The sequence below is a fragment of the Copadichromis virginalis genome, linkage group LG16 (genome assembly GCF_057382275.1).
Source record: "Copadichromis virginalis isolate Kocher_CV1m ecotype Utaka linkage group LG16, C_Virginalis_male_GT1.1, whole genome shotgun sequence".
Classification (NCBI taxonomy): Eukaryota; Metazoa; Chordata; class Actinopteri; order Cichliformes; family Cichlidae; genus Copadichromis; species Copadichromis virginalis.
In genome coordinates this window covers 16034982-16048909 of record NC_140633.1, presented here as the reverse complement: position 1 = coordinate 16048909, position 13928 = coordinate 16034982, and the positions used below count along the sequence as shown (strand labels likewise).

The following is a 13928-nucleotide window of genomic DNA, read 5'->3' as shown; positions in this document are numbered from 1 at the left end:
CCGCTCACAGTGGCCGAGACCCCAGGAGTGGTGGACTAGAATCAGAAGTTACAAGCCTTACTCCACTCATTGTGTCTCGCTTTAGCCCAGCGGTGCTTAATTCCAAACCCCCAAAACAAATCGCTCCTGTTTTCTGTCTCGTCAAAGCGGGGCCACTTCATAGAATGTGTCAAATGCCACGAGTCTGGCAAATGTTTGAAAAATATATACAAAAGTATTTTTTTGAAGAAAACATCATAAATGCTCCAGACTTATCAAAGTTAAGATCATGTCATTATGTTTTAAACTTGCAGTTATTATCACAATCTTTTGAGAGTGAAAAAAAGATTTTTGAATATTCTATAACAAACTGCCCATTTCTTTCTCCAGTCCTCAACTGAAACCTGAGTGTCAATGTTCTTTGCAAAGAAGTGATCATAATGTGACACAGCTTCCAAAAAAGGAGGTCAAAGTTCATCTTCAGCATCTTAATTATTTTGTACTTTTTTATGTTTTCTAAAATTTCCAGACGTGTAGATTAACAGTTTATTTTCTATCACTTTTGAACTTGAGTTGGTCAAACTCTGTCTGTTCTTTGAATGATTGTGGTTCATTAACAATGCAAATAGATAAATAGTCACTTGTAGGACAAAGGCTGACTTGCGCTTCAGACAAAGCCTCAATTTTTTATCCAGGTTTTCACTTAAATCTTTCAAAGACTCAGGTTTGCTACACTGGCTCTGCTGTAATTATAAAAAATATAACAGTGAACACTTCTGTGTGAAATCCTCCAAACAATACTTAACTGTGAGATTTCAGGCCAGCAAAGCTGCAAGAACTGAAATCTTCCCACATAAGCTCTGGGGCAGGAGTGTCAAACATAAGGCCCGGGGGCCAAAATCTGCCCATTGGATTACTGTGAAAAATGTAAAGGACAACGTAAATCTTAGACTTTTAACTGGATTTTCACAATTTTCACAGCTTTTCCTGCTGATGGCATTTCATACCACACAAAATTATTAAATTATTTCTGTAATAATATTTGTTTCTGTAATGATAATATTTCTATAATAATACAATTTAAGGCCAAAGTGTTGTGACAGATTTCTTTACTACAACAAACATGTCTTTATCATGTGGAAATCTTATATTAAGATATCTCATTGATTAAATGTGTAGTTAGATTTGTGTACAGTGACTGTGGCCCACCATGTAAAATGAGTTTGACGTTCTGAATCAGAGCTATTTTTGAGCTGTCTTTGCACACAGATCTATGCAGGGAATCATATGCATTCTGATTGTTGAAAGAAATGAACGCTTTTTGGGGGGAAATGATTGATGAACTCATTACCATATTATGAAAGATATCATGCACATTCTTAACTCACTTGTTTTACTAGTAGGACAAATTGTTTTGCAAAAAAAATTGTGAAAATATGAGCATTAGATAAGAAAAACACAGGGCCCATTCCTGGGTTGTCACGGTGATTTAGTACTGCAGAGCCATTAAAACCGAGGGTCTCGAGGTGATGTAGGTATGTGGTGTTTAAAACAATAGTGATCTAAATGGGGACACTAGACAAATACAAACTGACTTATGGGTCAAGCCTGTTCACTGGACTGTATGCTGTCTTTAATGAAACATCAATCTTCATTGGACCCTCCCTGCCTGATAAACGCCCCCCATTTTTCTAAACTCCACACCCTTATTTTGTAACACAAGTTTTCTGTAAAAATAAATAAATAAATAAATAAAAATCTCCAAACCCAACCCAATGCCAAAACAACCTCAATGACATCACCAGGCATTATTTTTCCTAGAGCTGGGAAAGTTCCCACCAGAGCCGTTACACAACTGATTTCACCAGCCGAGCAGTGCTGATGATGTGTAAACTGATCTCAGTGTGTGAAACAATAGATTCTCTGGACCGTAAAAAGCAATGGTACCCATACCTTCCTTTGGTGTAGACAATAAAATAGCAGCATTTCCTTTAGCTGCCTCAGTTTTAAGCGACAGCTAAATTACTTAGCATGCTGGCTCACTGTTACGACTTACTGGAAATAAAACAGAACCACCTTTGACATAATTTCCTATTATAGAAAGTCAAAATGTGTCCTGTCAGCGAGTTGTGTAAGCTTTTATATTTCTGACTTCCATTGGACAGCACGTGCTGCTGTTCACTGACACCAACTGTTGTGATCAGCTCTCACAGAGTTGATCACAACTAACAGCAGGAAAAAAAACTGCCAAGAGATTAAAAAAAAGGACTGTACAAATAAAGCGTAGGTCTATAGTCGACTCTATTTGCTTGTTTTTACTCTGTTTCGCTTAATGCCATTTAATGTCTGCTAAAAAATAACACTAGAGCTTTGAAGCAAAGTCTAGCATCTTATGTCTAAAATCTTACTGAGCTTCCATAACAATTTAATGCAATAAAAATTAATGTGAAATGATTTCATCATGTTGTTTTGCTTTTGGTAAATGTAGTTATAAGTCTTTTCCCCACTGATAGAATCCAGCTTAGATGTCTTAAAGGAAACAGTTAAATGACCTCTGCGTAACTTCCAGAGAAAATACTCTTATTATCAGTTATCACTTAATGATTGTTTTGGCCTCTAGCAGATGAGTTTGACTCCACGACCTGGCCAGGGATGAGCTCCAGCCCCCACGCGACCGTGATAAGTGGAGGAAAATGGATAGATGGATTAGTGGTTAGTTAGACAACGTTTGCAGAACAGTTTGTGTCATCTAACTGTGGGCGACCGCAGCCAACTGTTAGCGACAAAGACAAACATCAGAAAGTTTTGGGGCAGCACCCACTCTCCCACTGATTTCACCCAGCAACAGCTAGTGGCCTCTGGCACCCACTCACCAACATGTCAGGGAATATACTTTTTCCCCCAGTAAACAGATGATGCTGAGGGTCGTCAGGTGATCAATTTCTAGGCCTGTATGACCTGTACTGTTATGGAGAAAATCAATAGCATTTGTCATACACAAGTCAGATTACACAGGTTTACTTTGTTATACAAGTTAGCATCATGGATCAGGGATTTGACGAGGTAGCCAGCTAGCATTTCTGCTCAGATATGATTCTATTACCATTAATGTAAACAAGCAAAAGCTACCTAGGTAGCCCACTAGTAAGTGGCACATCTGTTCCATCCATGGTGATGGTTAATTCATAACATTAGTAATTAGTAATTAGTAACAAGTAATTTTATAACGACAGTTTTCATGACTAAACTAGTCTCACAAATCATGTTACAATCTTTCAAACACTGTCAATAAAAACGGCTTAATAATAGAAAAAAACACAACCAAACACACATTCATGCAGATCTAGCGCTGCAAAATATGAAAATAATTGTACGATAAATGATAAAGCAGCATTTTTCAGTTTCAGTTTGTGTAGTCTATCCATTTCACTTCCAGACAACATATCTGCCTCTCTCTTTTCCTCCTGGTTTGTCTCTCAGTCTTCAGTGCATCCCGGTGGCCTCACTCACTGTTGCAGGGTGGAGTTTGGGCTTTTTGGCAAACCACAATTAAGTTAATTGCTTAATTGCAGATAAATGGAATGAATACCACACACACAGTTTGAATGAAAAAAAGATGCGACAATGCAAGTGCGTGCATGTGTATACACACATGACCCCAGCGCTCAGTGACATTACGTGTATACAGTTTTTCATCAAAGAAACATTATTATACCAAAAAAAAGTTATGTGCAGTGACTCATCTACTCCATTAGTCCGGATCCAGTCTCCATGAATCGCAACCACACACACTTCTTTAAATGCAAGAGTGAAAGAGACAGACAGAGACAGAGATGGAGGGAAAAGGGGGAAAATAAAAAACACACTGATTAACAGGAAAGGTGAAGTCATGCAAAAAACCAACAGAAAAGTGATTTTTCCTTCATTACATATTTATCTCTGTGTTAATGCCGTCTCTTGTGGGCACCCCCCCCCCCCCCCCCCACCCACCCACAACCAAACACACACACACGCATACACAACAAAACACACACAGACAGAGAGCGAGAGTTAGAGGTCCTGCAGGACCTGAGCTCATTAAGGGGAAGATGAATATTTCATGTTCTATAATTCTTTCATAGTTCTGCGTCGTGATTTGCCTTGATTTACGTTTTTAAAGAAAACTTTTTCATTTCACTGCAGTGCACTCACGGCGCTGCCAGAAGAGTGAGAGAAAGACAGAGAGAGGGAGGGGAGAAGTGAGAAGGAAAGAGAGAGAGGGGGGGATGTTTTTCAGGAATATTGAATCATGCCACAAGAAGAGCTGGTCTGGCGCTGGGCTCCAGTGCTTGTGGTTTTGGGAGAGCAGGGCTGTATTGTGTTGCTCTGAAGTGACATGTAGTCCTTTCCAACGTTTAATGGTGAGAAGTAGGCAAGCTGGACTGCATGGGAAGGGGGACTAAAGGTGAAACAGGCCAAATAAACTGTAAACGTTTAAGAATAATTGTAGCATAATCGAGATCACGTCTGACATGTTACGTTTGGTGAATATTTCTGTAAATTTGCTCATTCGAAAATGGGACAGCAACTCCAATACTTTATGACCCGAGTAAAGGCTTCTCTGGTGAGTTTATACTCTCGCTTGTGAATTTCAAGTCTTTTTTAAATACTGTATCATGTTCAATATGTCAATTATGTTCCCCATTAGAAAAACAGGAAGGATAAACCAGTGCACGTTACTGAGCATGCAGTATACGCTGGTTTCTCGGTCAGATCATAAAACACAATTTTTTAATAGTCTATATTCAGAATGATGCTACAGTGGTCGCGTTAACAGCTAAATTGCTCACGTTTAAAAAATGCAAACTAAAGCCGGGTTCATGTTGCACTCCTCGGTACCACTGAATGCATGCATCTTAGCATTTTGGTTCCTTTTCATGTACTTTTTCATATGTTGCATACTGAATTTTTCCGACACTGAATAGTAGCCAAGTTGATATCTACAACATCAGACTTCTGGATGTCACAGTGGGTGTTTTCCTAAAAACAGGATCAGGATGCCGTATCAACACGTCACGTTCTCCACTGGAGACCATGTTCGTATGTTTCTGTTTCTTACATGTATGAACTGCTGCTGTTTTCTTTGAGCCTGTGACCACCACAGTCTTTTCCTGACCTTAACAGAGTACAGCAAGTCCTCATTTAGTTATGACCATGATCTTTCCCTGCCCTTAGACATATGGGTTTTAAACCCAAACCATGATCTTTCCCAAACTGTAACCCAGCACTTTTGGTCCCTAAACTTAACCAGATCATTACCAGAGAGGTGGCTGCCTTATGAATCATTATTGTGAACTTCATATGGCAATGAAAAATGATGGGTAGTTGGGCAATGAAAAGCATTTTAGCAGAACTTCTTTGCCTGTGATCTACAACGATTCCAGCTTGCCCAGTTAGTCTAGGTAACTAACCCCAGACTGTAGGTCAGCCCCCTATGACACATGACCACGGCTTGCTGTTTTGATTTTCTTTTCAGTTTTAGCTTTTAATTACCTTCGCCAAAAATTGGTTTCATGATTTTTTTACTTTCTCACACACCCAGAGTTTGCCGTACTGGATTCTGTAAGATGACAGAATCCAGTATGGTGACGGTGATTAACAAAGTGATTAATTGAGAAATAGTGGAGCTCAAGAAGCAAAGACACAGAGGGTTAGACTGAAGTCGTAAAAAGTGGAAAATGCAAAAGGCAATCAAAACAAATCGAGTCGAAACTAGTTTTTAGGAAAAATATACAACAAAAGTGTTTGATCATGATGCTGAACTGCTCAAAATTCAACTAGGATCCTAATTTATTATAAATGGTAAATCAAATTTGGTGTGGTACAAACATTTATTTTAAATACTGAATCAGGGCTTGCAGAAAGTAGTTAGAGAGTGGTGTAGGTAGAGGACACGGGGAGGTGGGAGCAGGGGTTCCTGGCATCTATGAATTTTTGGAGTCGTGTTGGGTTGGCCGGGACTCGCTTCATTAGTGTCCTGAAGCATTAGAAGTGAGTACAGACGTGGAAAGGAGGTAGAGACAGAAAAGCTTCAGGTATGGCAGAATAAGACAACAGATAAGAAGCATTTGGAGGTGAACTTTGAAGGAGCCCTGTGTGCTCGCCTCTGCTTTCAAACATATCCGTTATAACATGTAGGAGTCCAGGCTCCTCTGTCGATGCATGCATGTGCGGCCCCTGATCCGAGAGTCCCTGCCGTCAGCTCAAATAAGCATTGAAATGATGAAGGTCTGTGTGGGAGTGTGTTTGGGGTGGTAGGTTTCACAATCCCCTCTATGGTTTACCCTCAATTTAGCTATTAAGTGTCTCAGTATGTTTGTATGGGGGATATTTGTGGCTGTGTGGTCCTCATTAGAACAGGGATAGACTCTTTTTTTTCCTCTCTTTTCGGTCTTTGCCTCTAACTTTGTATTGCTAGTCTGTCGCATTCTTACAGTCTTCTGTTTTTTTCTTCAATATCTAAAACCGTCAATTTGAAAAATGGCAAAATAAGGAAAAACCTACAGAATTCCTGTAAATGCCCCCCCCCCCCCCCCCCCTCTGCAGAAATAAAGCCCCAGAAATGAAATTGGAGCAATTTCATGGTCTGGCCTGCCCTCGATATTATTTAAGTAATACCCTGTTATTATTGAAAAGAGGGAGAGAAAAGTGAATGACTATTATCTTTATGTGGGTCCTTTAATTTTAATGCACCACAGATTTATAGCTGGGCATTCCAGTGGGGAGGCCCCTCCCTGCTCTTAAAGTGAGCGGGCGGGACAGAACCGCAACGCTCTCACAACAGCCACTACCTTCTGACAAACAACCAAAGTCCCCACGTTCCCTCCGAACACTTCATCCGGCCCTCCTCAGTGCTGTCACACGGCCATCAGGCCCATCCTGACAGCCAGAGGATCCTCTCGGCACAAGCTCCGCTTTTCTATGTATTTCTATTGCAGCTCTCTGTACACATAAATCCTGCTAAACTTTGAGCTCTTTGTGTCATAACCTGGATTACTGAATAATCTGAGTTGATAAAAACCCAGGTACACTTGCACCAGCTGTTCAAGCAGCAATAGTAGAAGTTTTGTTTTTGTTTTTCTTAAACTAAGTTTTGGTTCATCAGGCTGCGTTTGACACAATGTCTTCATTTTATATGAAAGTAAAAATCAACCAGATCAGATTTAAGAACAGATCAATAACCAGCCAGCCAGTCTGGAGGCTTCTCCTAACGAGTAACTATAACAAGGAAAAATTTGTTTTTAGCATGATGTGTATGAAATACTCCTAAAAATAGCCTCTATGATCAAATGAGCACAAAAGCAGTGCTAATGTACTTTGATCTTACAGTGACTAAGTTAATGTGCTGAAGTAGTTTACAATGAATATGCTTTTTTAAACTCCTGTTTACCCCTTTATTAAAAGAGAAGTTCTAAAAGAGAGCCAGCGTATATTGTATATGAAATATTGATTAATTATTGAATACTTGTTATAAATACAAGTCTAATCAAGTAAAAGATAACATGAAGTTTTTCAGTTTCTCGATTCTGGAGCTCTTTTGTTCATAAATATGGTGATGATACCAATTCCCTATGTTATCAAGTAACAGCAGTTCTGTTGGTGTGTCCGTTTAATAGAGTGTCAGTTACAGTCTAATGAAGTTAATTTTTTGATTCTGCTCTATCTCTATCTGCTGGTTTTTTGGTACCTTATATGTTCTTCTGTTGTGTTTTTGTTCATTTACTCTCACAAGTTTTCCTCCTTGTGTTTCCTGTCCTCTACTATCAAACTACAACAATAGCTGCTTTCTGCTGACCTTATCTAAGCACCAATTGCAGATGATGACTCCTTTGTCCTCATTCCCCCTCTACCCTCTGCCCCTCTGAGGCTTTGAATTTGCTGGTTAAATAGTGATTGGGTCTCATAAGTTTGTAAATAAGAGACTTCCTGGCAAACAGGTGGTTGCCGTTTTACTAGAGCTAATCTTACACACATTAGGTCAAAGGTAACCAGGATGCATTGGTGTTTGAATGCCAGCCTTGGAGCAGCTTAATAGACCATGACACTGTGAGCACTTGTTCTCACCCTGTGTTCACCTTGCAGCCCTGGCTACTGTGTACTGCAGGTGGAGGGCGGTATACTGGATGATTTATAAGATGTTATGTAACATACAGGGTTTTGTAAACTGAATATAACACTTATCAGGTGCAAAACTGTATTTCTGATCAAATGTGAGGCATAAAGTGCAAAAACCCACGGTCACATAAATGCTCATACAACACATTTATATACATTTAGATCAAATAGTGTGCACTCTCGCTCCTGGCTGCAGTCTTGATCAGGGGTCACTGTGCCCCATTAATCAGCTCTTTTGCCTTTCTCGCCAGGCACTTCACAGGCCACCCCCAGGCCCCATGAAGGAGCATCACCTGTCTCCAATGCGTGAAGAACCATTGTCTGCCCCAGCGAATGAAGAGAGGTCACAGAATATGGGTGGAGGACCTACAGGTGTTGCATCTGGCACTGTTGGTGGTGCTGGAAGCAACAAGAAGCCCCGATCGCGCACCAAGGTACCGATGGTTATCGTGTTTTCCCATTCTGCATTTTGTTATGTGGGTTTGTTCATTTCTTTATCTAGTTTTTGACACTTGGCTGTGTGTATTCTAGATTTCTCTAGAGGCCCTGGGTATCCTGCAGAGCTTCATCCAGGATGTTGGCCTGTACCCAGACCAGGAGGCTATTCATACTTTGTCCGCACAGCTTGACCTACCCAAACACACCATCATTAAGTTCTTCCAGAACCAGCGGTATCACGTCAAGCACCACGGCCGCCTCAAAGACCTGGGCGAGGGTGCTGCCGCCACTGGAGGGGTTGATGTCAGCGAGTACAGGGAAGAGGAGTTGCTTTCGGGCTCAGAGGACCCAGAGTCGAGCGAGGATGGGGCTGAGGAGATCTACCAGCCCACTGAGGGGAACAGTGGGAGCAGTGGGGGGCTGAACCAGCCTCCGACATCCTCCAGCTCCAACTCCAGCCAGTTGTCTTTAGGGTCCAATGCGGCTCAGGAGGATTGCAAGGACAAGGGGCAAGGCAGGCTTAGTGGACCTCTTGCACCCGGGAGCTCCTCATCCAGTCCTCGAGAGCAGGCTGACTACCAGAGGTAGAGACTGACGAACAGAGAGGACAGAGATAAAGAGAGAAGCACGAGAAACGTATGTTCTGTGATAGGAAGTGAGGAATTACTCAAGAAATTATGGAGGGTGGCAGCAAAGGAAGGTTAACGTCTACCCAGGCACATTAACCAAGACAGCATTGGGCTGAAACACTGTACATCTGAAATGATCAGACAGACTGTGTACAGTACCAAACGCAGATTTGTAGAGTGAAATTACCTCAGTAGAAGAAAACAGGTTATTGGTGTGCTGTGATACGGCAGTAGTTGTATAAATGTGAAAGAATACTCCCCCGAGGAACGTTTAAATAATTCACCCCAGATTTTCATTCGTAGGAAATACTTTTTCTACTCTGACCTCGAAACAATCGCACCAATTTATCCTAATCAGCCAGGAAAGCCACGCTCCTCCTCTTTAAAGACAGAGCACAGTCATATAGAACTTAATTGGTGGGCTGGGTCCTCGACAAAAACGACGAAATCCTCAGGACACACGCTGATGTTGCTAATACTTTTGCCTGCCTGAGACCGCAGGTACACAGCACTCTCTGTGCATCTTCAAGCTTTATTTCATTGTGGTAAAGGCCGACATACACACACACACATACTCCCTGCCTCTGCCTCACAGTCACACTCCAGAATAGTCCAATCTAGCACTTACTGATCACAAGGACCCTGATATTTAGTGGATGTGCTGTATTCTCGTCCCCCTTCTCCCATCCATCTGTCTCGCCGCTCAAAGCTGCAAAAGACAAACTGTTTAAAACTGAGTGTGGAGAGGAGCAGTGGACAGTTTGGCAGGAGGACAGCGAAGAGGATGTGGCGTGGAGGGACCCTCACATTCGTGTGCAAGAGGGAAAAAATGTTAGGAAAGAAGAAACAGAGCAGCAAACAATCAGTCTTTCTCTATGTGGTAGTCCACCCCTTCCACTCTTCCTCTCCATCTCACTCTCTCCCTCCCGCCTCCTCTCCTCTCTCTAATTGGTGCCCACAGTCTTGTGTTTCACCACACCTACCCGCACTTAAACTTCACCAACCCTATTTATTGCTATCTTTATCCATGATTATTATTATCATTATTGTTATTATTGTTGTTATTATGGTTAGAGATGCTGTCATTGCGTGCTATTTTTAGTTTTTATTTCCATGGTTTTAAATATTGGTTTGCAGAACTGGGCGGTTGTTTGGATAACAAGAGACATTAAGAGTGCCCTGCCCTACAAGAAGAGGAAGAAGAGGAGCGGAGAGAGCGAAAGAAAATAAAAGAAGCAGTTACTGAGTGTTATTGGGTGAAAAAAAAAAAGCCCTGTCAAGTCGTATTATGCCAGTTTTCTTTGGGTTTTTTTATAGTTCTTTTTCACATAAATAGAAAATTTGCTGGAAAAAGAAGAAAGTAAAAATGTGCTTTTTTCTGCAGTTGATGACAATCTACTTTTATGAGCCATTAAAGAAATGTGGCAGGTTTTACTCTGTTCTTCACTTTTAATGTCTGTAAATACCCGACATGGGATAAATTGTTGTTGATATACTTTTATTTTGCTGAGTGAGTTTAATTGTTTGAGCCAGTTTGGAGATTTTTTTTTCCTTAAGACAACTCAGTGGAATCGGTTCATTTTATTGTGAAAAGCAAATTCAGTCACAAGACTATTTAAAAAGAAAGCAAATATCTTTTTCTTTTTCTTTCTTTGTTTGGTGTCTCTTGCAGATGTGTAAGTAAATAGTATGTTGGAAACAATATCTGAGCATGGATAGTGTCTCGTTTGACTATCCCGATCGGCTGCTACACTCAGAAAGACGACCTGCCTTTTTAATTTTTACGTCAATCACTCTATATCATTACGTTGTGCTTTTCTGTATGACAGGAATCAGGGTTAGACTCAAATGCAGTTTTGATGAAATCTTAGTTCAGTTCAGTGTTGAAGTGAATTAAAACTTGTGAATTCAAAAAGTGTCTGTTTTTACTTCTATTTTATACATCCTCTCAAACACCCCAGAGCATAAAGACACACAGATTGTCACTGGGCTAAACCTTTTGCTAGACCAATCAATTAAAGGTCTGTGTAAAGCCTCTGGGGCTGGTTTTTCTAATAAGCCAGAGAGAGTGACAATAATTTAGACAGAAAGGCTGCCAGCACTCTCAGCTCGCATTTTTTCTCTCTGCTGTGCCACACGATTAGAGCTGCTGGAAGCTGACATAAAAACAAACTGAGCCTGTCCTGTGAACATGACCACTGCCAATATTATTACTTCCCTTGCTCTTTTATTAGATTGTTTGAAAAAGAAATGTACAAGAAGCAGTAGAATTAATGAATCTCTCTAGGTTCAAGTAAACTGGCACAAATATTATTTTGGTTATTATCAACTTATCAAATGTAATGACCATTCATATTATAAAAATTTTGCTGCCACCATTGGTGTAACTTTACTTCAAAAATTTACTTTTTATTCACATTACAGGATTAACTTTGAAGGAAATGAAATCAGTGGAATATATTTGTATTAGCGTAAAACAAATACATATTTGTAATTAGCTGTATGTGTAGATTATATGGTTTAGTGTAGTCTTGTGCATATTTATGTTATTAATGTTATTATTATATATCACTTATATTGATTTTGCTGTGTTACACAACAAGATCATAATGGTCCCTCCACAACATGACCAGCATCAAGCTCATTCATTTCTCTTGGAGGGACAGCTTTAGCTAAAAGCTAGCTGCTGCACTTTGTAGCCTATAACATTTACGTGAAATGACTTTCTTTATTCTTATTTAGATCTCCATTAGCTGTTACTGTAGCAGGAACTATTCTTCCTGGGGTCCACATCCACAACCTCTCAGAGTACAACAAGTTGATAGTGGTATCATGTCTTTCACCAAATAACCAACAATAAGCTTAGCTAGCTGTTAAGCTAGCCTAAAGATTAGCCATTGCAGTATAGATGCAGCATTGTTCTCCAGCATTGTCCAGCAGCTGAAAGGCACAAAATAATGTAAATTAGGTCACAAAAAAAAGGTTGTCCTCTCTGCCATCTTGTTAGCTATCCTTAACGGGCTCTTTAATAGACTTTTATATCATTTAAAAAAGCAGAGAGATTGCCTGCTTGTTGCAATCAATCTGAGGCTGTCTGCACGGGTGAATGTAACTTTTTTTTAAAATAGATAGTAATAATAATGTCAAATTCACCCACTGCAACTGCATGGGGAGAGATATAGCAGACTGACTCCATCTTATTGCCATTTTGCACCAAAGTTGCTTTGAAGATGTCAACTTATTGTGAGTGGCCTAAGACCTGGTCTGCAGCTTCAAAGTAACCATTTCAAAGGCAACAAGATCGCAAGTTTATCGCACACAGATGCAGTCGTTTTGGTCATGCTGCAGTCTCAAAGCACTGTTTTCCATTGCATGACTCTAGCAGCTGTAACACAAAACAACAATGGTCCCGATAATCCCAAGTTTTTGCTTTTATGTAAATCTAAATTATTTGCTTTGCTTTGGAAAGCATTTGTCATCATAAAAAAATGAAATAAACAAAAAAAAACAAAAACAAATATCCACCAAGGAGTTTTTAAGAAGTGACGCCTACAGCACATTTTGTTCATTTCATTAGTTGTATTTGTTTGACTCGTCTATAAAATAAAATAATGTAAAATCAGTCAACATCAGTCAAGGAAAAAAGTATAGAAAGTTCTTAAACTTGAAAGAAAACTTTTGTACTAAGTAAAGAAAAAAATTTGCGAGTAGTCTTGTAAAAAAAAAATATGATTAATAGATTATTAATAATTTGTAGGTAGGTTTGGAGATTTTCCAAGTTTAACATGAACTAATTAGTATCATCAAATGCACATAAAAAAGAAACACTGAGGTGTCTTATTATGGCATATTGATTGTAATTTTGTGTGTATCTGTAACATTACAGTTTTTTACAGACGCTAGGACACATTTCCCAATACTTAGGTCACTTTTGCAAAACACTTCACACAATCCTCCTAACTGACCATCAGCTTGGCAAAGCAGTTCATTCCACATTCAAAATGCACTACAACTACCAAAACACTTTATTCAGGTCTCAAATAAACTCATTCTTCCAGAACACTAGCAAAGGTTGACAGCCGACAAACACACTTTGTCACCCACAAAACAATGACCTAAAAAACACTAACAACATGTAGCATTACACAGTGTTTTCTTGTGTAAAACAAGGACACATCTCTGTTTATAATTTCAATATATGTTACTGGAATGAATCAGACATCATGTATTTATGTTTATGTATTTTTATTTTTTTGCACTAAGTAATCCCAAAACACAAGAATTTGTATACACACCATCCACTGATACACATACAATAGTAATGCTAATCTACTCATCCACATCACATCTTATGTCATCTAGGGCAATACACCTAGGAAAGAATCTTCTGGCATGCCAGAATTGAAGGAGTTGAAAAATTGAAGGAGTAACACCTGTGTAGATGTTCATCTACAATGGGAATAAGCTGTGGCTGGTTAAACTGCATTGTTAGATTTAAAATATGTTTCAATAAAATATTGCTGTTGAATTTTGCCGTCTTTTCAAGTTTTGCATTGTGTTATTGTTTTGACCATGAGTTTAACAGTTTTGAAAACAGTATGTAAGCACATGCAAAATGTCCTGTACGTACAAAGGTTTTTGGCAGTTGTTGTGTCTGAGTGAGAAGATGATTCATGAAATTTGAGAGATGTAGTCATTGAATGCATTTTGTGCCAAAACAATGATAAC

The 13928-nt window shown here is 39.6% G+C and overlaps 1 protein-coding gene across 2 annotated transcripts in view; it reads left to right on the top strand.

The window, feature by feature from the left end:
* The window catches only part of satb2 (SATB homeobox 2), a 48915-nt gene extending 38283 nt beyond the window's left edge, over positions 1-10632 (top strand). The window contains exons 13-14 of one of the 2 annotated variants that reach the window (XM_085435568.1): positions 8385-8567; positions 8665-10632. In XM_085435568.1, coding sequence (XP_085291694.1) covers positions 8385-8567; positions 8665-9159 — 678 coding nt within the window. In that variant the 3' untranslated portion in view covers positions 9160-10632. Of the gene's footprint in view, positions 1-8363; positions 8568-8664 lie in introns of both variants that reach the window. The other variant, XM_085435567.1, reaches the window with a different exon arrangement.
* The last annotated feature ends 3296 nt before the right edge of the window (positions 10633-13928 follow it).